Source organism: Chlorocebus sabaeus, chromosome 21, assembly GCF_047675955.1.
Source record: "Chlorocebus sabaeus isolate Y175 chromosome 21, mChlSab1.0.hap1, whole genome shotgun sequence".
NCBI classification, from domain to species: domain Eukaryota; kingdom Metazoa; phylum Chordata; class Mammalia; order Primates; family Cercopithecidae; genus Chlorocebus; species Chlorocebus sabaeus.
Window position 1 is genome coordinate 122,305,397 of NC_132924.1, and position 25,472 is coordinate 122,330,868.

The window sequence follows — 25,472 nt, forward strand, 5'->3', positions numbered from 1 at the left end:
AACTTCCTGGGCTCAAGTGATCCTCCCACCTCAGCCCCCTGAGTAGCTGGAACTACAGGCACACGCCACCACACCCAGCTAAGTTTTGTATTGTTTTGTAGAGGCAGGGTTTCACCATGTTGCCTATACTGGTCTCAAGCTCCTGAGCTCAAGTAATTCTTCCACCTTGGCTTCCCAGAGTGTTGGGATTACAGGCGTGAGCCACTGTGCCCAGCCTTATTTTCAACTATTATTGGCTCATGAACAGTCAGGATTCATTATTTTCACTTAGACCATTCTGTTTCTCATTCTTTTTTGAGGCTTCATCTTGCTCAGTCACCACCTTGTGATGCTTGGGGCTGTTTAGTAGGATGGATGATGTGTTTCTCTTTGTCGTAGAAAGGATCCAAAGATCAAACTTCAGAGGATGATCCACTGAAATTTTCAGGATCTGCTGATGAAGCAACTGTCTTTAGGCTTGTCATGAAAATAACATTTTTAGGGGCAGTAAAACCCATTGGTTTATAACTCTCCCGTACATAAAGGGGAATTGGTAGCAGTGTTAGCAGGCACAGACTCCACTGGATTATTATTTTTCACCAGTATTTCACCCTTTGATAACCTTCTGGCTGGTTTTACCTCTTCTCTTAGAAGAGAACCTCAGTTGAGGTAGAGTGGACAGGACCCCACTTGGGTTACTATTTATTTATTTATTTATTTATTTATTTATTTATTTATTTGAGACTGGGTCTGGCCCCGTAGCCCAGGTTGGAATGCAAGTGGCACAGTCATGGCTCACTGCAGCCTCACACTCGTGGACTCAAGCCATTGTCCTGCCTCAGCCTCCCAACTAGCAGGGACTGCAGTCATGCGCCACCACACTTTTGGTTGTTCTTTTATCTCTTGACAAGCCATTGTTCTCTGGAGTTTTAAGTTTAGGAAGATCCAACGTGGTAAATTCAAACTCAGGTTTGGAGATTTTCCCACTTTTCCCATAATTCTGGGTTTGTTGTCTGTTCCCTTCTGATCTGATGCCCATCCAATTTCAAATTCTTCTTAGCGTCAAGTGGACAAACGATGTGAGCCATTTGCTGATTTCATCTCTGATGGTAGCATTCTGTCAGCTCTTACTGTCAGCCTTTTGCTCATCATAGTTTTTTTCTCATCATCTTTTTTTGCTTAAAAAATCAGAGCTTCAGCTGGGCGCAGTAGCTCACTCCTGTAATCCCAGCACTTTGGGAGGCCTAGAGGGTGGATCACGAGGTCAGGAGTTCAAGACCAGCTTGGCCAAGATGGTGGAATCCTGTCTCTACTAAAAAAATACAAAAATTAGCCGGGCATGGTGGCGGGCGTCTGTAATCCCTGCTACTCAGGAGGCTGAGGCAGAGAATTGCTTGAACCCGGGAGGTGGAGCTTGCAGTGAGCCAAGATCACGCCACTGCACTCCAGCCTGGGCGACAGAGTGAGACTCTGCCTCAAAAAAGAGAAAAAAAATCAGAGTTTCATTTCTTGTGTGAGAGGACACGTACTCATTTTGGGGCTCTACCATTTGAAAGTCTTGCTGACAGCTGGGTTGGTTACGATCACTCTGGGAGGCGGGCACTGATTAAACGTGAATGGACTCGGTTCTAAGAAGTAGGTGTAGGGACGGAGTTATTTTGAAAGAAAACTTCTGAGGGGGAAACCTTGATGCTCCTAACGCCATGTCTTCAGTTGTGTTTCTGCCCCGCCTTGGGTCCCTTATGTTGTAAGAGCAGCTTGGAGGAGGAGGAGGAGGAGGCCCGAGCGCGGGAGGTGGTGGCCACCCCATTGGCTGCTGGGACAGGCATGGTGTTTCTCTTTCCTGCCTTAAAATGCCAGAGTCTGTCATGACCTGCCTGGTGATCATTACCATGAATTCCTGTCTACTGAATTCCTGTGCTGCAGTTTCCTTCTCTGGGACCTGAGGCTTTAGACTGGAATCTAGCTGCCGGGTATTCGGTGGGGTCCACCTCACTGTCATGCCCTGTGCTGCAGCTGAGGCCCCAGGATCCCAGTGACTCTGCCTTTCCCTAGAGGGTCCCTGGTCATCTGGGCAGGAGACCTCCGCGTTGTGCTCAGTGTCACTGGTTTGCATTCTCCAGGCCTCCCTCCATATCCAGAGCACCTCACCAGCCCACTCAGCCCTGCCCAGGAGGAGCTGAAAGAAGGGCAGGCCCCCAAGCAGCAGCAGGACTCAGAGGTGAGAGTGGCCCCAGTCGGGCCAGGAGCAGGTGAGTGAGGACAGCGAGGCAGCAGGATGAATAGTGTCCCGAGGCAGCACGCGGTTACCAAGCGACGGTGCTGAGCAAAAGCACTGGAAGCGTGGGGCTGGGAGAGATGGCTGGGAGACTGGTTGGGCTGGGTTGAACAGGCTTTCTGGGAAAGGGGCCCCTGAGACAGGCCTGAAAGAAGGTAGGTTTTGGCATTTTCAGCATGAGAAAACAGTCCGTATAGACGGGTGGGTTCCTCCCTGTGTTGGGGGCCTGGGCACGCGGGTCCAACAGAGTGAGGGGAGGGGTAGATGGGTGTATTGTGCCTCCCCAGGGTTCTTACGAGGGTCCCATCCACAGGGCAGTGTGTGTCCTGTGCCCAGCGCGGCACCAGCGTGGTGTTTCTCAGTAAATGCCCTTTCTGAAGACCTGCTGGGAACTCTGGCTTTAGCCATCCTTCCAGACTTCTTTGTCTGCTTTTATTTAAAGGCAGTCCCTGCCTGTCCTTTCACAAAAATATGTATCAGGCCATTTAGCAGAACACTTGGCAAACAGTCCAGAGCTCTGTTCTCTGTCTAGTGTTCCTCTGCGGAGCTGGCTCCTCCACCTGGTTCTGCCACTGGCCCGACTTTCAGTCTCTGGTTGCTTTCTCTGCGGTGATTTCTGGGTATCTTCCCCACTGGATCTTCCTCCATTCCCTGGGTTTCTCTTTCCAGCATCGTGTAAGTCTGGGCTCTGCTCATGGAGTTGGAGAGATGGGACCCTCTTAGGCAGGAAGGCAGTGTTCTTGCCCCATTGCAGACCTGGAACGGTGTCCCGGAGCCTCCCAACCCTCTGTTCTTTTGAGGCTCATCAGGGTGACAGATGCTGAGGGACAGGTCATTAGCACTGGCCTGCAGGGGTGTTGGGGACGTGGCCTTCGTAGCTCTTGTCTCACCTCTGAAGCCCTCCGGACAGCAGCCCTAGGCCTCCTCTCCCTGGCAGGGACTTGCGTATGTCCAGGGCTGCTGGGGAGATGGCTATGCACGCTGCAAGCCGTGGGTGTCCTGCAGCCCGTGTTGGGAGAGGCCCTTGCCGAGTCTTTCTCACACAGCCCCCAGCCAGCACCAGCATTTTATCCTTGATTAAGTCGAAAGGAGAGTCTAGATGGGGAGTCTCCAACCTCCTCCACCAGGGACATCCTGCCAGGCATGGGGCCAGGGGAAGAAGGGCGGAGGCACCTGTGGCCACAGCAGAGCCCCACAGGAGCGTGGTGGCCTTTTGGGAGTGGGGTGGGGTTGGGTGGTGGGATGTGGTGAGGGGCTTCCTCCTGAGGGTTCCTTCCCTCCCTCTCCAGCTGCTATCTCCCTGGGGACTGTGGGGACCCAGATCAGTCTGGGCTCCTTCCTGGTGTTTCCCCATTGTGGTCTGGTCTGGCCTGGCTGGAAAGGCACTGCATGAAAACCCAGGCATCAGATCTCAGGCATGTGGTCTGATGATGATGGAAAAGCTATTCATGTGGTCTTGGCATGGCCGGGCTCCCAGCCCCCATGTCAACAGTCTGTGTCCCTCTGCCCAGAGGCTCCGCTTCCCTGAGAGGGTATGGTGCCAGGACCCTTCCTCCCTCACATTAGGGACCCCTGAGAGCTGGGTGCTGAGACCTGGGGTCTCAGGTCTCCAGCACTTTGCTGTGACCACCTGCCACTGCCTTGGTTGTCCTTGTCACTGCTGTCCAGCAGCTCCTTGGCTCCACCCAACCTGGGAGTTGAGCGGGACTCACACAGACCCAGGCAAGAATCTCAGGTCCTAGCGCCTCCTGTCACCAGTGAGTGTAGTGGCAGGCAGGTCATGGACGCTCTGCGCGGATTTGTCATGTGGATGAGCAGCTGAGCATGGGTGCAGCACTCACCACCCCTAATCCGCAGAGGCCTCTTAGGGTGGTCTGGGGGCAGTGAGGGCCCCTGGGGCTCATTGTCTTTCACAGATGGTAACTAGTGTCACCAGAACTCTTGGGGGTGGGGTCCTGCCACCCTCTCTGCTGTGCCCAGGGTCTCTGCTTCTGTGTCCCACTCCAGCTGACCCCTAACCTCCGGGCTCCCTGGCTCCTGGCCTTGCAGCTTGATCTCCCCTCCCCTGGTGTCCTTAGCTTGGCCTGCAGGAATGAGGCTGATGACAACAATCAGGACTGAGTGACCGTGCGAGGCAGTGCCTGTGTGGCGGGGCTCAGTGAGCAGGACCCCTGCAATGTGCTGTGAGCACTGTGGGGAGACAGGGCCCGACTGAGGCTGGAAGCCAGGACTGGGCCGAGTGACCTAGGGGACAGGGTGGTGAGGTCCACTTGGAAACCAACGTAGACTCCTTTTGCCAGGTGGTGGTGTGGTCATCAAGACAGAGGCACAGTCTGAAGATGAGATGACGCCTGAGCGGCTTTTTCTGGGGGTGTCCCGAGGCCAGACCGAATGCAGAATTCCCCGAGGGCCCAGGAACAGGCCTGGGGGCCCCAGCCGTCATCAGGCCCAGGGCGTGCCCAGGGTGCGGGCAGGGGAGCCACGGCCACCGGGGGTCGGCGGGGAGACGCCCCGAGTCCTCTCCCGCCGGCGGCAGCGGGCATTCACCTGCCCCGACTGTGGGCAGAGCTTCCGCCTGAAGATCAACCTGACGATTCATCAGCGGACCCACGTGGAGGAGGGGCGGCGGGAGGCCCCCGGCCACTCGCCCACCACCTGCGGGGACAGCCAGACCACGCTGGAGCCGGGGGAGGTGGTGGTGCCTGGCCCTGTCATCCGCTGGCTCCCCGAGGAGCCTGAGGGCCGCCGCTCTGTGGCGGGGGGCCGTGCATTGGTGGGGCGGCGGCCCGCGGCCAGCAAGATGTACCACTGCAGCGAGTGCCTGCGCTTCTTCCAGCAGCGCAAGAGCCTGCTGCTGCACCAGCGCCTGCACACCGGCAATGGCCAGGGCTGGCCCGCCTGCCCCTACTGCGGCAAGGCCTTCCGCCGGCCCTCGGACCTCTTCCGGCACCAGCGCATCCACACTGGTGAGCGGCCTTACCAGTGCCCCCAGTGTGGCCGGACCTTCAACCGGAACCACCACCTGGCTGTGCACATGCAGACCCACGCCCGAGGCCAGGCGGGCCCACACTTGCCTGCCGCCCCTGCCCGCCACGGGAGCCCCCCGCTGCCCTGGCCCAGCTGCACGGAAGAGGGCTGACTAGGCAGTGGGCCACAGGGGACTCCTGGCAGGGCCTCTCCCCTGTGCCTGACGCGGGTTCCTCCTCTTCCTGGGATGGAGAGAGGTTTGTTGTTTTTACCCATTCAAATGGGAAGCTCGCCGCCCTTCTGGTGGCAGTGTGTGTGACCGGGTGCCTTCTGTTTCCTGTTTGCACTCTTTGCTGCCTTTTCTGCATTCCTGACTTGTAAAAGATTCCTTAAGGCTTAAGGGATGTCTTATTTTTGATGGGGCCTCTGGTAGGTACCAGAGCCAAGAGGACCAGAGATCATGGCCCTTCCAGTATGGGGGCGATAGAGACATCGGGGACCTGGGATTTTTGTTTTGTGCGGGGACCTGGGATTTTTGTTTTGTGCAGAGGTCTCCTGCCTGCTGTCACCATGAGACAGGGGAGTGGATGGTTGGCCTGAAGAAAGGGCCCTGGAAAGTTTTTTTACTTTGCTATTTTGAAACTTTTTTTCCCTTGTTATAGAGACTCAAGTGCTTTTGTAAATGTGTGTAGTTGCTAATGGAACTTCGCCTTTTGCAAAGTGGAAAGAGCTGGCTTTTCCATGTGGGGCTCACAGAACTGGAAGGGGAACTATCTCCACCAGCCTGTGGGTCTTTTATATTTTTAAGATGGAGTTTCGCTCTTGTTGCCCAGGCTGGAGTGCAATGGTGCAATCTCCAGAGGTTGCTCACTGCAACCTCTGCCTCTCGGGTTCAAGTAATTCTCCTGTTTCAGCCTTCTGAGTAGCTGGGATTACAGAGGTGTGCCACCACTCCTGGCTAATTTTTGTATTTTTAGTAGAGACAGGGTTTCATCATGTTATCCAGACTGGTCTCGAACTCCTGACCTCAGGTGACCCGCCTGCCTCGGCCTCCTGAAGTGCTGGGATTACAGGCGTGAGCCACCACTCCTGGCCCAGCCTGTGGGTTTTGACGGGGATGTCTTGGCTGCTGTCTCGGAAGCACAGTGTCTCCCTAGGTGTGTGTTTCTTGGCCCAGAGTGACTCCCAGTATTCCTAGTCCTTACCCCACAGGATAGGCACGTCCATTATTTACTTTTGTTTGTCAGCTGGGAGGGGAAACTGAAGCCTGGAGTGGGAGACACTTCTTCCCAAAGCTCAGTGTTCGTGGGTGTGTAAGATCCATTGACTGGACCCCAGAAAGCACCCTGAGGGGCAGTGCGGAGAGAGCCCAGGAAGCCCCTCCCCTAGAGGAGGCCCTTGGTCTGGCTGAGGGCCACCTCTACCCTGGGCCTCCAGGCGTACTTTTCACATTAAAGGGGAGGCAGGCTCTCAAAGGAGTTCTCCCTTGAGCACTTTGGGCTCTGGGGCAGAGTTGGGCTAGGAGATCTGGGTGAATCCTTCAGTCACAGCTAGTCTCATGTTCCTCTTCTGTCAAAGGGGGTCATGGCCCTAGTGTATCCTACCTCAAGAGTTGTCAGGATCAAATTAAGAGGCACTGGGACAAATATGAAGCCTAGCTTTGTGCTTCCTTTCAAATTCAGGGCCTCCTTTCTACTCATTCCAGCCTTTTTTTCCCCGTCAGGATCCCTCAGGAAGGACCTTTATCTTCTGGAGTGAGTAGTGGCAGTTCCACTGGGCTCAGTGAAAGACTCGCCCATGGGGCTTTGTTCTGCAGGAGTCCTTTGTGTTTCGGTGAACAAATTCCTACCAAAACATGAGATTCAGACTGTAGAAGTTCAGGCAATAATATCAGGCCTCATGGAGAAGTCTGGAGGTCAGCTGGCTTCTGGTGTCCCGTCACACCACTGCGGTGCTGCCTGTAGAGCAGCCTTGGTGTGGGTGACTCTGAAGCTGGAGTGATGGGACCCCGGCTAACCTTGTTTTTTACCGCCTTGTCTGGCACTGAGAAGTGGCCACCCTTCAGGGCTGCTTCTGGGGGCCTTGGTTCCTGGATGTGCCATTTCCTTGCCCTTCTGACCCTCACACTTCTTCCAAAGTCTTGAGCATAGTTGGGGGCCAGTGGTAGCATTGCCGTCATCTCTGGGAGGAGGGTGAGTATACAAGTCAGTGACAGTTCGGCCAGGCTCCCTTGGGTTTGGGAAGAGGCACCGCTCTTCTGTGCTGTGGATCCTGCTTGTTTGTTTTGGGGTCCCCCAACCCTTGCCAGCAGCTTCACAAATCAGAGACAGGCTGTCAGCAAGAGCTCAGACAGGATATGTGCAAGTGCAGGTGCGCGAGTTTAACCCTCAGCTGCAGGAGCTAGTCTCAGGTGTTCTAGGGATACCTCAGGCTAAGAATTTTGCCGAGTTTCTGGGCTTGTTTTTCTAATGCCAAATGCCCCTGTGTAAGTATCACAAGGTGCTGATTCTCCTTTTTTCTTTTTTTCATAGCAATGTGCACAACTTTGAGCTAGGTCTTGTGAGTTTGCCTAGCACTCGGACGTGTTTAAGTAACGTTCTTTACATTGAAACGAGTCAACCGAAGCTTTGTGGTGCAGGAGCTGAGGGTGCCCCAGACTCGGTGGGAGCCCTGGTTGGGCCCCAAACTTCCCCAGCAGGGTCCTCGTCTTCCTCATTTTTGAAATAAACGGGTGGGCCATGACGTTAATAAGCCCGAGAAAACTGTGAAGGTGGTAGTCCCTTGCCCTAATTGGTGCTCAATAAACTTGTTGACATGAACGAGTGCGTGCGCGTGATCTGGTTTCTGCTCTTTGGGAGGTGAGTGACCGTGCGGGGCAGTGGCAGCTGGCGACACCTGCGGGCTGTTGGGCACCAGCCTGGGGCGGGCACTCACACCTGTCGGCGGGCGCGCACACCTGTCGGGCACGCACAAAACCTCTGAGCACGCTGTGGGGGCGGGGCCTCCCGGGCTGGCCAATGAAAAGCCGGCACTGGGTTGCAGGCGCCAGCCAAGCGGGGGCGGAGCCTCCAGCAGCGGCCAACGGGGATCTGGCTTCGGGATGCGGGGCGGGGCCCACGCGGGGCCCACCCGGTCGCAATTCGCTGGGCCTGGGGCACAGCTGCCTGCCAGGCGCGTCCTCCGTGTGTCCCGAGTCCCGGCAGCCCCGCGAGCTCGGTCCGTGCGGGGAAAGCGGGGCTGACGCCGTCTGCGAAGAGAACTGTGCAGCCGGGCTTGTGTGGGGCCGCGCGCAACGGCAGTGGCGACTCCCTGCCCAGGCAGGCCAGCACAGGGCCATGGCCGAGGCGGCTGCGCCTCCGGTAGGGGCGACTCTCATGGAGGCGTGGGAACGTGGAGCCGAGTCCTGAATTCGCCAGGAGGATGTCTCACCTCCCACCATCCCCCGCCACCTCCTGGAACTGGGGAGGGCTCAGCCCGGGTGGCAGGAGGAGGACAAGGACTCCTAAGGCCACACGATAAACTCCCTTCTCGCTCTTCATTTCCTTGCCTGTGGAATAAGGCGAATGGCCCTAAACACAAGATTTGGAGGTCTCTCCTGCCCTGATATCCACTGGACCCGGCTCTGAGGGCGTGGTGGACTGTGGACATCTTCATTCCAGACTCTCCAAGGTTCCTCTTTCAGGACCCGCCTTTTGGCACTTGCCCCCACCCCGCCCCACCCCCCAGTGGACCATCTCAAAGATCCACCCCTCCCGCCAAGCTGAGACCAATGCCATGGCCTGGGAAGGGATGTCTGCTGCAGTCTGGTGGAGCCAGAGTCTGGCTCCTGACTGTGAAGTGGACTCTAGACTTGAGCTCTGATTCCAGTCAGGAGGATTCTGATGCCTGCCCACTCTTTCCAAAATTCCCTGACAAGTCCTTCTGGCCACTGCTGAGGGGATCTGCATTGTGAGGACTTTTGGTTAGGGACTTCAGGCTCAGGCTTGACCTAGGCCATTGCTGGCCTGCATAAGAACTGTTGAGATTTTCATAGGTCTTTAAAGGTAGAGGGGCCATCTCCTAGTATAAATAGCTTTGCAGTGGTTTTGGATCCATTCCTGGGTGGCACATTTGTGGCAGGGCATTGCAGGGAGGTGAGGATGTTAGCCCCTAATTTGAAGACGGTGCTGCCTCCTCTGGGCTCCACTTCATTGTATCAGACAGAGGCCAGACTTGAGGATGGAGAGCCATGGTGTGAGAGGAAGGAAAAGGCCAGGTATCTGGTGTCTGGTACTTGTATGTGTGGGACACTTTGCTGAGTATGTTTATTGGGGAGGTCTCTGAGAAACTCAGTTGCACAGAATTAGATTAATCAGTCTCTGGTTCTTAACACATTCAGATCACTGGTCCATAGCCTTTATATTTGTTTTTAAGAATATAACATGTGCTAATGTCATACGCCCTGAGTGCTTTTTCGTATATTCAGTGTGTTTCATCCACACAGCCACCTTAGGAGTGAAGGAAGTTAGGATATCCCTGTAAGTGAGAACATAGAACCTTAGATAAGTTATGCGGCTTGACCTCAGGTTGTGCAGGATTCAGATGGCAGGAGAGGCACTGAGTCAAGTTCTAGGTGAGTTCCATTTCCAGGAGTGCTCCCTTTATACCTCAACTGTTCCCCACTGAGGCATTCCTGGATTTAAAATTTTATTTCCAGCAATACACAATGCATTTTCCACCTCCTGTGAACAGGGTATTCCTTGTAATGTTTCCTTCTTCTTTCCTTTTCTGTCTTCAACTTTCTCTGGCCCCTGTTGCCTGGCAGCTAGGAGGGTGAAGACCATCCTGGGGCTGGTTGACAAGGCACCTGGATCATGGGGATGTGGTATCAGGCAGGACAGGAAGTCACACCAGTAGATGTCAGGGTGGATGGGCCTTAGAGATCGCCAAGGTGGAACAACAGGCCTTTCTCCCCGTGAGCCCACTAAGGTGTGTGGACTTGTTCTAGAAGAAGTTGAGGACTCAGATTGCTGCTTGGGTGTGCATTGGACCCCGGGTCCCCGGCAGGTGTTCTGGACTTGGGCTTCTCACCATTTCTTGGCTCCTGCTTCTGGCCATGTTCCCTAGTTGGTTGAGTAATGGGCTGAGCTAATAGAGGCAGTGAGTGGTACAGCTGGGATCCACTCTATTCATTTATGGTAGTAATGTTAGTTATGTCATTTTCCATTGCCCCTGGGTCTTGGTTCTTGGTTCTTGCCCCTGGTCTTCTCATGGGGGCTTTGTGGGGTCCAGTGTCTGCTGTCTTTGAGTATTAGGTGGGGTCTGTTTGGGAGTCTGACCAGTGGGGCCCTCTGGCATTCAGAAAACGTCTCCCCCATTCTGGAGAATCCTGACCTTCCTGTGTCTGGTAGCGGCTCTGGGCTGCTCTCGTTCTGGTGGCTGACTCACAAACTTGTGTCTGGTTGCAGGACTGGTATATGCAGACTGACCTCCAGGGAGAGGCCCAGATCCGATCTGCAGAGGTCTCCCTTCTGGCTATCGTGGCTGCTGTTCAGGTGGTGGAGAAGAAGATGGAACCCCAGGCTGCCTGGCTACAGAGCCTGGAGGGACGCACAGACAGCCGAGAAGAAGCTGGCTGACTGCGAGAAGGTGGCTGTGAAGTTTGGGAACCAAACTGTTGCTCAGGCTGGAGGGCAAGTGGGCCATGTTGGGGACTCTGCTGCAGGAGTATGGGCTGCTGCAGAGGCAGCTGGAGAACCTGCTGTGCAACAGAAACTTCTGGATCCTACCGCTGCCCCGGGGCAGCAAGGGGGAGGCCCCCAAGGTATAGGAGCTGGGTATGGGTGGAGAGGCCCTGCCTGGATTCTGTAGGGTTACCATATGCATAGCGGAGGGAGCTCCTTGGCTCCTGAAGCCTGACCTCTGGCCATCCAAGGCAGTCACTAGTTGACTTTAAAGGGCTTGAAAAATGTCAGAAGAAATTGTGACACAGAAGAATGTCTGCTTTGGAAGATGGAATGGGGTTTGTTGGGAGAGAAATGGTTGTGCAGCAGTGGTTGTACATGATCTCTGAGAGTGAGGACTGGCACAAGTAGGAGATATGTGTGCCTGGGAGAGGGGAAGAGAACCCAGGAGCCCCGATCATGAATCCCATTAGTCACTGGTTCTGCCCTTTAGCCGAAGGTGTTGTGATGGAGTTGAGTTTGCATTTGCTTAGTAGTTTGGCCTGCGATGCCCACTGCTTCGGGGGAAGGGAGAGGAGACTGGAGTTGGTTTTGGCTGCTCCCTGAAATGGTTATTACTCATGGTGGGTGCAGGCAACCTGTACTTTCAGGTGCCCATGACTCCTGAAGATGCGGTCAGGTATTTCTCAGAGCAGCAGGGTGGCGGCCTGGAGGACTCATAGAAGGAGCTCTACAAACGTGTCGTGAAGGGGAGCTGCGAGACCCTGAGCTCCCTGGGTAAGAGGCTGGTCTCTGGGGGCCTCCACACCTTGGTTTTACTTCTTTACTCAATCACACGAGACTTCTGAATCTGAGAGCAGGAAGCATGTAGAGATCATTTGTTCAGCCCTCTGTCTTCAGGCAGGTAGAAGGTATCCGTCATTCTCATTTTGAGGTTTTATGTCATGAAATGCAGAGGTTATGTGACTTGCCCCAGGTCTCATGGAGTAAGTGAACTGGAATCTGCTCCTTGCTGTCCTGCCCTTTGCGTGGTGCCAGAGGCAGCTCCTGTGTGCACACCTGTGGCTTGCCAGCCTGTCTGCTCCTGGGGAGCTGGGGCCTCCCCTGGTTTACATCTGCATCCCTAGGACTCCCAATCTGCACTCTGCACACTGATTCCTGCTGAGCAAAGACGGATAGACTGTAGGCCTGCTTTTTTTTTTTTTTTGAGATGGAGTTTCGCTCTTGTTGCTCAGGCTGTAGTGCAATGGTGTGATCTCAACTCACCACAACCTCTGCCTCCCAGGTTCAAGTGATTCTCCTGCCTCAGCCTCCTGAGTAGCTGGGATTACAGGCATGCATCACTAGGCCCGGCTCATTTTGTATTTTTAGTGGAGATGGGGTTTATCTATGTTGATCAGGCTGGCCGCGAACTCCCAACCTCAGGTGTTCCGCCCACCTCGGCCTCCCAACCCAACGTGCTGTGTGAGCCACCGTGCTCGGCCAGGCCTGCCTTTTTTTTTTTTTTTTTTTGAGGCGGAGTCACTGCAAGCTCCACCTCCCGGGTTCATGCCATTCTCCTACCTCAGCCTCTCAAGTAGCTGGGACTACAGGTGCCCGCTGCCACGCCTGGCTGATTTTTTGTATTTTTAGTAAAGACAGGGTTTCACCATGTTAGCCAGGATGGTCTCGATCTCCTGACCTCGTGATCTGCCCGTCTCAGCCTCCCAAAGTGCTGGGATTACAGGTGTGAGCCACCGCGCCAGGCCCTGACCTGCTTTTAAGGATGCCCCAGGTCCAGAAAACGAGGGCCAGCCCTGGGAAGTTCGGTCCTTCAGGCAGGTGTGTGTCTTCATGTGAGACTTGATCAGATGCGGGTTTTTGTAGCTACCCTACTCCCAAGCTCTCCTGCGTGCACCTGGAATTCTCACTGCTTTGGGCAGGTGAGCAGTTGGCTTTTTGTCCCCTCTCTCCCCTTGTTGGGAGGCTGAGGCCCAGAACACAGTGCCTTCCCTCTCTTTGCCTGGCTGCAGAGGTTCCTCCTTCAGAAAAGGGTCCCAGTGTGCTGTGGGAGGCAGGGTGACGAGGCTGTCCGGCCTCAGGCGGGGAAGGAGAAGCACGTGGAAGGAAGGGCGCAGGAAGCCTGAGCCTGACCACCAGGAATGGCCAGCCCCATTTTTGGGCCTGAGTTTCCTCATCTGTCTGGACTAGGTGACTTGTCTGTGTGGGCAATGGATGGGAACCCTTTCTCTTGGTCTCATGGCACTTAATTCTAGTCCACGAAAACTGAGAGGCCTTGCCCACCCTACTCTCCATACCCCTCAACACATGTCTTGAAGAGGGAGTGAGTCCTGCTCCAAGCCTGGCAGAAAACCCTCCTTTCCAGGTCTGCAGAGGACAGCCCTGCCACTGGCCTTTTCCTCCCTGCGGGCCGGGCCACCACCAAGCCAGATCTTCTGGCGCCAGTGGAGAAGGGACACCAGGCAGGCAGCTGCAGCCTGCCCAGTGCGGAGAGGGGCCAGAGCCCGGGCCCTGGTGAGTCCCTTAGGGTGTGGGCGGACCTGGGCCTCTCTACGTGCATCTGGTAAGGGCATCTGGTGTCAGGAGGCCCCCCTGGCGAAACAGAGGCAGAGGTGGGGGGAAGTGAACTGCTGGGCCTCACAGCTGGCGGTCAGGGCCAGACCCGGGTGTTCTGACACCCAGAGGACCTGGGCCATTTCCCACACTCCATGTCCCTTTGGAGCCATCGCTTGGCCTGAGACTGCTCTGGAGGCTTGAGGGGAAGGGCAGAGGGCACAGCAGATACCAGGGAACCTGAGGCAGGCTGTCGTGGTGCGTGCAGGGTCCCGGGAGGAGCGACCGGCTGGCGGCCTCTGTGAGACCTGCCCTCATGCTGCGTCTGCTCCCAGGGCCCTTGGTGCCTGCGTGCGGGTCCTCCTCGTTTTGCAGCCTAATTCCTGCTTCCTCTCCTTGGGTGAAGGGACTGAGTCTTGCTGTAATATCCCCCTCCTCCGGCACCTTACACAGTGCCTGGCATGTACTGGGATTATAAATAGTAAATAATTATTCAATGAAGGGTGAACCAGAATAGGAGCTCCGTGTTCTCCATTTTTCAAATAATAGCATTGGATCAGAATGCAGTTTTTTATTTTTTATTTTTCATTTTTTTAAGGCGAGAACCCTTTATTCCAGTGACAACCAGAATCACATAACATGGGGGACAGTGGGACTATTCTGGCTGAAGGACAGGAACCCTGGAGCTGGTTGCTCGGAACACAGCGGGTCATGCCAAGACACTGCTCCTTGCTTTCTAGAGTCTTAGATTTGGGGAGGAAGGCTCCCCTGTGAAGCACACTCTTTGAGTAGGTAAATTAAGTCACAGTGAGCCTAGAGTGGGGAAGAAGGTGGGAGTTGACAAGGGTACTGAGTGGCTGGCATGTAGGTCCAAGGCTGGAAGTGGCATTTCCAGGCACCTGCAGGGGACGGGGGCACCACAGAGAAAGCAGGGTTGCGTAAGGGGTGGGGTGTGGCAGGATGCAGGTCACATAGCTCGAGCTGGGGAGCCCTGAGCGAGAGGCCAGCTGGGCGGAGTGTGGCTCTTGTGAGAGCTACTACAGCACTGAGGGCTATTACAGCAGCAGCCTGGCCAACAGCTCCTCCCCTGTAGTGCAGGGAGGGGACCTGGGCCCAGGCACTGCAGCCACCCCAGCTCTTGGGCTGGCCCCCCACAGCAGGTGTGGGCAGGACTAGGGTATGTTCAGAGGCTGTGGCCGGTGCCACAGTCCCCAGGGCTGAGCAGCTCCTAGGGGGATGCAAAGCAGCAGGCAGGGCCTGGCCAAAGAGCCCCAGGCACGACTCTGCCATGAGGCTGGGCTTGCACCTGAAGGCAGCTCAAGGAAGCGTGGTGGGTGGAGGAATGAGGGCTGCTCAGCGGGGTTAGGGTTGCCCTGAAGTCTGGGTGGTCCTTGCCATTCTAGCAGTCACTTCTTGTTTTCCACTCTCCGTAAGCTTTTCCAGATTTCTCCAGGAGAGAGCTTTGTTTACCCCTCAGGACTAGGCCTCACTCCTAAAAGCTGCTTCTAAACCCTTTGTGGGCAGGCCCCAGACAGTGTGGGTGCATGACTGCTTTATCTGTTGGATGTTTCCATAGGCGGGCTGTTCCTGCCAGAATTCTAGAAGCAGTGTAAACGGGCTGCTCATTCGTTAGGTCCGGGCAGGGTCTGGGCACTGGACTTTCAACACTTTCCTCCCGTGATTCTGGTGTCGTTAGTTTGAGGATCAAGGCTCAGAGATCCCTGTGAACAGAAAGTGACCCGTCTCTGGCTGTTGAAAGTGTCTGTGTTTTGATTATGCAAATAGATTCTTACACGAATACGTTCTTACTGAGCAATGTGGAGGTCATGGGCAAAGCTAAGCGGCTCCTGCTGGCCACCCGCCCAACCCTAGGCCCCTCCCAGGGTAGCCACTGTTATGATTTTGCTGCATAACCTTTCAGGCTATTTTCTCATGCATATACATACTTGTGTGTACTGTAGAAAAATACAAGGGTTAAGAACACACAGATATAGTCTACATATCTTCTGCAGTTTGCTGTTTTCACTCAATAGTATGTCTTAAGGATCTTTTCGCGTTGATACATTTTGATCAGCTTCCTCTCTGAAACGGTTTCCAGGGCCCTGGTTAATTGTGAAGCCAGCCTGGTGTGTGGCCGCCGGGCTGGGCTGGTGTCTTCAGAGTGGCTGCATCAGAAGTGCCTCATATATGACAGAAAGAAGTGGGCTGTGCCCTGGCTATAAAACCTGGCAGCATTGGGCGATTGGACAGCAGTTAGATATGGGTGACTTGGAATGTTCTCCATTCATTCATTTATTTAACAAAAAATGTGCCTACCCTGTGTCAAGCCTGGAGCAGGAAGAGGAGCAGTAACTACTCCCTGATCTTAAGATAGGCCTTAGAGGTGGGCACAGATTGGTGAGGTCGCCCAGTCCTTGAAGGACACCCACCTAAGGGCACTGTAGGATCTGTGTTTGGCTGCTGTAACAGAGACTGAAGAAAACAATGAAACCAAAACCGCAGCTTCCACGTGGCCGGGGATGGTCTCCCTCCCAACAGAGCTGTTTGGCAGCTCACAGGCCCAGGCTCCTTCCAGCCTATCGCTCCACCTTTCCTGGGGCCAGGCCTTGTTACTGTGGTTCGAGATGGCCTGCGACCATGCCCGTGGCCCTGTTGAAGGAAGCAAGGGGATGGGCTGGGGCGGGGGCAGGGGGAGTGTGCCCTTTCCCTTTTCGTTTTAGTTGATGCCCTTCCCTTTAACCAAACACTTTGGTTTGTTGTACATTTAGTACTTACTGTGCAATGTTTACTTTATAAACATTGACCCATTTAAGCTTATTCCAACTCTCAGTTTCCTCATATCATAGATGAAGAAACGGAGGCAGAGAGAGGCGGAATCCAGTGTCAAAGATCCCATAGCTGGAGGAGGCAGCGCCCTCACATCCATTAGCCAGACCAGCCACAGGGCACATCTCCTTACAGGGAGGCCTGGCAACATGTCTGGAGTCTAGGTGGCCACATGCCCAGCAAGACACCAAGTGCTCTGTTAGTGTTGAAGCGGGGTGGATAGCATTGGAAGATGGCTGGTCATCCCCGTCACAGCTCACAGCCCATCATTCACAGGCCAAGCTCCCCTCGCTGCCATGTCACACGTCCCCAGGATGTGCTGTGCCTTTGCTGGTACCTACAGTTCTGTTGGGAGTCTCTTTGGGGTCGTGGTCCCAACAGAGGCTGTGAGAGGAAAGATGCTCCATGACACCTGCTGCCCTCAGGGCCTCTTCCTCTTTCCCTTAGACGCAGGCCAGCTGGAAACACCCCAGGAGTTCTGGCCTGGATCAAGCAAGAGGCAGGGGCAAGTGGGAGGAGCCAGCAGGGCCCACAGGAGACCACTGTGGCACACCTGTGCTCAGGTAAGGCATGCTGGGCTGTGTCTCCCCAGGCCTGTATCCCTGGGCCTTAGGAGACATGGCGTCCCCCGGGGGGCCTCCCAGCGCCTCTAGCAGGGCCTCCTCCTGCGCCAGGCTCCTGAGGGAAGGCAGTGCGCAGCCTTGGCTGTGTCTCTGCAGAATCTTGTGTGCTTGCTGCGTGGTGTCCTCCCATGCAGTTGCATGAAATCATTCTTTTATTCCTGAACCTGTTTCCTGTTCATTTCATGAACTGGTCTGTAGGCAGCATGGTGCTGGGCACTGCAGGGGCTCATTAATGTGTGAGACACAGATCACTCAGGAGAGAGAAGACGAGCACACAGTACACAGTGGGGAGGGGCACCATTGTGTCTACAGCCAGAGAGCCCTTTCAGGATCTGATCCAAAAGACGGCCAGTATTTTTTTTTTTTTTGACACGGAGTCTCGCTCTGTCACCCAGGCTGGAGTGCAGTGGCCGGATCTCAGCTCACTGCAAGTTCCGCCTCCCGGGTTCATGCCATTCTCCTGCCTTAGCCTCCGGAGTAGCTGGGACTACAGGCGCCCGCCACCTGTATTTTTTAGTAGAGACGGGGTTTCACCGTGTTGGCCAGGATGGTCTCGATCTCCTGACTTCGTGATCCGCCCGTCTCGGCCTCCCAAAGTGCTGGGATTACAGGTTTGAGCCACCGCGCCCGGCCGACAGCCAGTATTCTAAAAGCACCTATGCTTACGATGTGCAAATAGCTGAAGGTGTTCTTTCAACTGTAGTAAAAGGGGTGTCTTGGTGGCCACAGGCGGCCCGGATGAAGGTGCTGCCGGGGAAAATGTCACCACACTGGTCTTGGGAGGCTCCGTGAGAGAGAGGTGGGACTGAGAGGGGCTTAGAGCCTGGGTGAGAGGCAAAGACGAGGCCAGAGGTGTTCTGGCTGGAGAGGACCCTCGGGCCGAGGCTCAGAGGTGGATGAACGGGGTAGCCTTAGGTGGAACAGCACAGGGTGGAACCCGCCAGAGGACAATGGGAGCTGAAGGAGGCTAGGCTAGAGCAGGGCCTTTAGTGATGCTCGAGCCCCGGGCTTCAGACTCCAGGAGAGCCAAGGGCGGGTGGCCTGGCTGCAGAGCCTGTGGCAGGGAGGCCTCACTCGCTGTACCCTTCTGTGTCCCTTCCCTGCAGAGACCTGTCTGAGCCGCAAAGAGGAGTCTGGAGGGAGGGTCCGAGGGACACAAGCCAGCCTGGGCTGCTGGAGGGGGGCCTGGCAAGGAGGGCTCTCGGGGAAGCACCTGTGGGGGTCTGCTTCCTGACCCCAGGGAGCGAGAGGTGGCCTTCTTCCCTCCAGGCCCTCCAAGCCAGGCTGAGCCAGCTGCTAGGGGCATGGAGCAGTGCCCACCTTGCGCCCAGTGGGGCCAGAGCTTCGGCTGGAAGGAGCTCCGCCCGCAGCAGGAGTGCGCGCATCATGCCCCATGGCCTTTCGCTAGTGCTCAGTGTCCCAAGAGCTTCGCGCATTGGGTCACCCCCGCCAGCCACCGCCAGGCGCATGTGGCCCAGCGTACCTACACCGGCGCCAGATGCAGTAAGACCTTTGTCCACCAGTCGACGCTCACACCCACTACCGCACGCACATCGGGGAGAAGCCCTACGAGTGCGCCGAGTGCGCCAAGGTCTTCGGCGGCCGGCGGCCTGTCCACGCTGCTGGAGCACCAACACACGCACACGGGAGAGCGGCCCTTCCAGTGCGCGCAATGTGGCTGCCGCTTCAGCTGCCTGTCCACGCTGCTGGAGCACCGGCACACACACATCAGCGAGAAGCCCTTCCAGTGCGCCCAGTGCGGCAGGCGATTTGCGCAGAAGCCCGGCTTCCTGCGCCATCTGTGCGGCCACTCGCAGGAGAAGCGCTATCCTTGCAGCCGGTGTGGCGAGAGCTTTACCTGTCCCTCCCGGCTCATGTGTCACCAGGACAGCCATGCTGGTCATGCTTCTCCACCTTGCCTGGTTTGTGAGAGGGACTCCCAGATCGACGAGCCGCCCACGGGCCTCAGGGATGCAGTGCGGGGGAGCGCCACTAGTGATCCTTCTGCCGCACTCAGATTTGAGGGCACCGGTACAGAGCTGAGCCTCAGGAGGTGCCCTGGGGACAGGCAGCGGAGCAGTGGTGATCAGGAAGGTCTTGGGGGGAGTCCCTTGGACAGTTCTTTTTCTCATGTGAAGATGGAGAATGTGGGTAGCACCCAGAGAGCTCCCTAAAGGGGGTCTGAGGGCACAGGGGCAGTTGGTGCCCCTTAAATCCAAGCGGCCTCTCCTGGGGGTCACTTCTTGGCCAGGTCGAAGTATTCTGGCCATGGTCATGGCTTCCCAAGGGAGGGCTGTTCTCCCAGGCACTGCGATTGCCCACGGGGCTTCTCGTCGCAGGGAGGCATGCAGGGAGGCAGGGATGTGGCCGGGATAGAGGCCAGTCCCAAACACCTGAGCCTCACTGAGGGGAAGACCTGGGCTGGGAGATGGGGTGGGCAGGAGTGGCCGGCTTTGCCTTGTTCTATTAGGGGAGTGATTTTCAGAGACAAAGGTTCCAGTTAGGAGATGTGATTACTCAGTGCTTTGAAGGGACATCCAAGGTATTCACCCTTAGCCATAGCCGTTGGTTTCCTGGATACTGACTGTGAAGATTGTAAAGTGCTTCCTAGGGTGGGCAGTGGTAGCAGGAGGCCTTGGACGGAGTCCAGGCCAGGCCCAGCCTCCTGTTTAATAGGCTGAGCCCAAGCATCCCTCAGATGCGAATCCAATAGCCTTGGTGAGTTGTAAGATGTTTCATGGAAACTTTCACTGACTTCTGTCTCCCCCTTGCCCCCTATTACCTGGGAAAGGCAGCTTTGTGGGACATGTGTCCCAGAAGGGCCTGGGCTGGCTGTGGCCCAGTGCTCAGGACCAGCCATCTTGGCTCTCACAGGGCACTGTCCAGTTGGTGTAGTATTTGCCTTCAAGCCGTTGTTGGAGCAGGCAGGCAAAGGGGGCTTTCTGAGGATCCAACCTGTGCCAGTCACTGGGATACAAAGAAGACTGAGGCCTGGTTCCTAGCTGTGGGGCTGGGAGGGGTATCTGACGTCAGTGGTGGCACCTGGCAGAGGACACACAGACACCAGCAGGCAGCAAGGGCTGCAGTAAATGTTGCAGAAGCACCTAAAGGTTGAGCAGAAGGGAGGTAGGAAACCTGGACGTGGGCTGCCAGCAGCTGAGAAGCCCCCCTGAGATCCTGGTGACCCCACCACCGTCTGAAGATTTAGGCCAATCACTAGGGCTTTTCAGGCAGGCCCTTACGGTGGCCCGCCAGTTTGGGACCCTCCCATTTTGATACATTAGTTCCCCCTCAGCTACTGGAGATCTCAGCCACAACTGGGCTCTAGCTGTGACCCAGACTCTGCCAGCATTCTCTAGATCCTCAGCTGTCAGATAATCCCGTGTCCCCCTCCTCCTCCCCACTAAACCCCCAGTGCTTGACATGAATGCATGTGTGCTTCCTAGGACTAGAGGCCGGTGCTGTCTCTATCATTGCCCTTGCTTTAAGGGACACACGAGCAGATGGTAGTAAGCCCTGGAGAGCAGCACTCGGGCAAGTGAGGTGGCTCTGGCACTGCCCTTGGACTTTCATGTTTGTAGCTTGAGTTGGTTTTTATTGGAAGCTCTGTGATTTACATAATCACTTACAACCTCTGTAAATAAGGAACCATTTGTGAGGAATTGTAAATTTCCTCTGTCCCCCTTCTTATCCTGTCTGTGATCTTGTTTGTGATGCAGTAATAATATTCCACTCTAGATTCCCATGATCAGTGGTGAAATATAGTGATTTTCACCTGTGCTTCCATTCTGAAGCTCTGAAAAGAAGTACTGGATGGACTGAAGTCCAGGACAATGTCCCAAAGAAAGGCAGAGTCCAGGTGGGCTTGGAGGACCAAGGCCTGGATGGGCACTGGAGGGCAGAGGCCTCAGTATCAACGCCTGGAGGGCACAGGCCTCAGTGTCAATGCCTGGAGGGCACAGGCCTCAGTATCATCGCCTGGAGGGCACAGGCCTATGTCAACACCTGGAGGGCAGAGACCTCAGTGTCAACGCCTGGAGGGCACAGGCCTCAGTGTCAACGCCTGGAGGGCAGACGCCTTAGTGTCCAGCACTGTGCCCTGCACATGGAAAGCCCCTATGTTTGTGGAATGAATGAATAAAAATGTTTTCATAAGTGATGCAATTCTCAATTTTAATGTCATTGATCTGATAATGCAAATTTTAACAACACATCTTTACCATTTCCTGCCTTCAATAATAGTTGTTAATACATTTCCAGTATTTCATTGAATCTAAGATCCATTGATTGTAAGACACACCCTTATTTTCTACTTCACTAAGCAAGGGAAAAAATGTGTCAGTTTCACCATGACTCTTCTCAATGCGGGATGATAACTAGGTAGGTGGTGACCTGTGAGCCACTGTTACTATTCTTGACAATGTCAGATCAAGTGATTCATTTCTTTGTTGAGACAAGGAGTGGAGTGGCACAGTCGCGACTCACGTTACCCTTGACCTCCCAGGGCTCAGGTGATCCTCCCACTTCAGCCTCTTGAGTAGCTGGGACTACAGGTGCACACCACCATGCCGGGCTAATTTTTTTTAGTTTTTTTTTGTAGAGACTCAGTTTCACCATGTTGCCCAAGCTGGTCTTGAACTCCTGGGCTCCGGCAGTTTGACCACGTCATCCTCCCAATGTGCTGGGATTATAGGAGTGAGCCACTGTGCCCAGCCAAATGATTCTTTTTTTTTTTTGTCCTGAGATGGAGTCTTGCTTTGTCGCCCAGGCTAGAGTGCTGTGGCGTGGTCTCAGCTCACTGCAACTTCCACCTCCCGGGTTCAAACAATTCCGCCTCAGCCTCCTGAGTAGCTGGGATTACAACAGGCACATGCCACCACATCCAGCTAACTTTTGTATTTTTGGTAGAGACGTGTTTCACTTGAACTCCTGACCTTGTGATCCGCTTGCCTTGGCCTCCCAAAGTGTTGGGATTACAGGCGTGAGCCACCATGCCTGGCCAATGATTCATTTTTAACAAAGGTCCTAGAAGTGTAAAAATGAACCAAGAACAGCACTGGGTCCTATCAAGATGGGCTACCAATACATCATATCCTAGACAGCTCTTGAATTTGGAATCCCATCATTTCTGTTGGCACCAGGGAGCTCAGTTTTGTGACAGCAGCTCCCATCGTCAACCCCAGCTACAGACAAATCACCCTGAGACACCTGAGCCTCCCTCACCTTAATAAGGTGAGGCACCTATTGCAGGGAGGAGCCTCTGGTCCTTTAGGTCCTCTGGTCTCATGTAGCAAATTTATTGATTAGGACCTGTTCCGGGTCTCCTTCCTAGAGCACAGTCCAGAGTCCTGGGGGAAGGCGTCCACACCAGCACCCTCTCCAGCTCACATCCATCCTGTCCCTGACGATCCAGAGCCCCACACTGCTCTGAGGGTAGCTGGCTCAGGGTTGTGGTTTCAGTTGTGTCCTCCCAAAGATATGCTCAAGTCCTCATTTTCAGTACCTGTAAGTGTGACCTAGGTTGGAAATAGGGGTTTTGCAGATATAATTAAGATGTAAGTTAAGATGAGATCACACTGGAGTAGGATGGGCCCTTAATCCAGTATGGCTGGTATCCATGTAAGAGGAGAATGCCATGTGAAGGGCACAGATGCTGAAGGACATCATGTGATGGTGGAGTGAGTTTGGAGGGATGTGTCTGCGGTCAAGGAAGGGTGGTTGCCGGCGACACTAGAAGCGAGGAGAGGGATGTGGAACAGGTTCTCCCTTGGAGCCTTCAGAGGGAGCACAGCGTTCCTGACACCTTGATACCACACCTGCAGCCTCTGGAAGTGCGAGGGAATACATTTCCATTGTTTTCAGCCCGCAGGGTGTGGTGCTTTGTTTCAGTGGCCCCAGGACACTCCTGGGGTGGAGACTGTGCTTCCCCGCTGGGCTGGGATGAATGGGGCAGTGAGGCACAGCTTTGAGGAGGAGGGCGAGGCTGGGCCCTGCTCCAGAAGAGGCTATTACTTTTCTCCAGGTGAGAGGCAGCTGTTCCATTTTCTCCTGGCGGGAGTAAGGAGAAAACAGAATAGCTTTTCCGCCCTCAGCCCTGCTTTACCATCTGGAAAATGCAGGGAGATTGGGTGGGGGTGGGGTCCCCATTTCTCAGGCTTGTCTATCCAAATCTCCCCATCCTGGACCCCATGTCCCACTGTCCCATGTGGACTCTGACTCTGACCTGGGCAGCCCATTGCTGTCCCTTGTCTTCTTCCAGCCGTCTGCGCAGACTGCCCCGTGGCTAGAGGATGTGAGAGCCTCTTTCAAAGCGCCTTTAATGACCTTCTGGTATTCAGTTTGTCTCAGTCGGCGGTTGGCGTCCTGAGCCTGCTGTTTCATTTATGCAGAGTGTTCATGTTGTGAATGGAAGCCAGACCCCTCACCATCCTCATCTTTATCATTGCCCTACACCAGGCATTGGCGACTGCAGCTTCGAGCCGACTCTGGGCAGCTGTGTAATTTGCAGGGCCCAGTGCAAAATGAAACTGTGGGGCCCCTCATTCAAAGGCAGAAAGAAACTACCATGGAGGGTACTAGGATACCAAGCTTCTCCTTTCTTCCACATGCTCTCTTTTGACCTGTCATGGTGTTTTTTGTTTGCTCTTTAATGTCATTCTGAGTAAAGTTAAAACGTGAATTGTTAATGTAACACGATAACTGAAAACATGAGTGTATGTACCATTCATCTTTGTATTATGACGTGATAGTTTTAAATGCAAATAGAAGAACATTTACTGGGATACAGAACCACTGGAATCACACGATTCCACACAAGTAAACAATATTTGTTGTTCACACATGCATATGCATTTCATTCTTACAAGAACCGTGGAAACTGCCCAAAACTAGCTTCATTGTTTTCATTTCACTTCCTGCTCTGTGCCTGTTCTACCAACACTCTCTATCTTCAGTATAACCAGGAGTGAAGGACTGAGGGAAAAGGAGCCATGGGCTGCCCTCTCTTCTTCCTTCTAGCCCAACATTTTCAGAGTAAGTGATTGGCTAGCACATGTATGATAATACGAGTAGCATGGGGAAGAAAGTGTCTGATACATTTCCTTGGTTGCTTGTGTTTCTCAGAACACCATGTGATATGGTTTGGCTGTGTCCCCACCCGATCTTGAATTGTAATTCCCACAATTCCCATGTGTTTTGGGAGGAACCTGGTGAGAGGTAATTGAATCATGGGGGCGGTCTTTCCCGTGCTGTTCTAGTGACAGTGAATAAGTCTCATGAGATCTGGATCTGATGGTTTTAAAAATGAGTTTCCCTGCACAAGCTCTCTCTTTGCCTGCTGCAATCCATGTAAGATGTGACTTGCTTCTTCTTGCCTTCTGCCATGATTGTGAGGCCTCCCCAGCCATGTGGAACTGTAAGTCCATTAAACCTCTGTCTTTTGTAAATTGCCCAGTCTTGGGTATGCCTTTAGCAGCAGCGTGAAAATGGACTAATACACCATGGTATTCTTTCTGTATTTGAACCAAGTTCTGGTCCCAAAGGAAAGTAGGACCTCTTGGGCTGTCAGCACCCTACTTTCTCAGTCATAGATGGAATGTGCTTACCTTATATCTATCCCACGGGGTCTTGCTGGACTCCATGCATTGTGGGCCTCCGGAATTCTATGCAACGGGGCACCACAAGCACTCTATATGCAAATTGAGCTGCAAGGAACATGCTGTGCTCATCTCTGCTCCTGACATGCTCATTGTCCTGTTGGATTTCACCTGTAAAACACAAGTTCAAAGGTAAGATTATGAGTTTCCTGATGGCGACAGCAAACTCGGGTCTTTCTAAGCACGAGGATCTGTGCCACTGCACAGGTTCATGCCCATGAAGCACTCCTGATCTAAGTGGTGCTTGGGAGGTGTTAGTATCGCCTGTTCCAGGCACTGCTGAATAGAGCAGCAGTTCCAGACAGAGTCCTGCTCTTTTACTATGAAATCACAGTGCAGTTGGGGAATGTGAGTTTATGGATTCGATAACTCACGTATTCAGTAGCATTTTCCATGCTAAGTCCTGTATATTAGAAATATCAAATCCGTGGGATCTGCAGTGAGAGTCCATGCTCTGAGATGTGTGTGAGTGTGCATGTGTTAGATGTGTGAAGGGCTTGAATGGCTCAAATCCAATACAAAGCAGCAATAATGAAATAGACTACACGTTGATGTGGGAACCCGGGGGAGGCGGAGACTGGCTGTCAAGAGAGTCAGGGATGAGCTCACAGGAGCATGACGTTTGTGCTAGGTCTCAAAGAATAAGTGTCTTCAGGGACTCCCAAAGGCGTGAATCCCGTCCAAAGTCCTCAGCCACCCACCTCTGCCACCTCCTCTGCTACCACCCTGCCTCGAACATCGTGCTCCACAGCCAGGCCTTGCCCTGGCTCCCTGCAGTCTGCACTGCCCTCCCTCATGGCCAGGGTAAAGGGCCCATCCTTCTACCTGTCCACGCTGGCCATGCTTCCAGACCTCTGCTCTCGCTGGTCCTCTGCCTGAGAGCCCTTCCCGTCAGACATCCACATGGCTCACTCCCCGCTCCCTTCAA

The 25,472-nt window shown here is 54.4% G+C and overlaps 2 protein-coding genes across 2 annotated transcripts in view; both read left to right on the top strand.

The window, feature by feature from the left end:
* Positions 1-8,043, top strand: part of LOC103227191 (zinc finger protein 783) — a 28,349-nt gene extending 20,306 nt beyond the window's left edge. The window contains exons 5-6 of the mRNA XM_037990911.2: positions 2,103-2,231; positions 4,558-8,043. Of these exons, the coding sequence (XP_037846839.2) occupies positions 2,103-2,231; positions 4,558-5,396 (968 nt within the window). The 3' untranslated portion in view covers positions 5,397-8,043. The remainder of the gene's footprint in view (positions 1-2,102; positions 2,232-4,557) is intronic.
* A 2,758-nt stretch (positions 8,044-10,801) lies between these two features.
* LOC119621549 (uncharacterized) lies at positions 10,802-22,536 on the top strand. Its single transcript, XM_037990912.2, has 3 exons — positions 10,802-11,027; positions 16,714-16,829; positions 17,996-22,536. The coding sequence occupies exons 1-3, from the start codon at positions 10,908-10,910 to the stop codon at positions 18,930-18,932; spliced, it is 1,173 nt and encodes a 390-aa protein (XP_037846840.2). The 5' UTR covers positions 10,802-10,907; the 3' UTR covers positions 18,933-22,536.
* Positions 22,537-25,472: the final 2,936 nt, after the last annotated feature.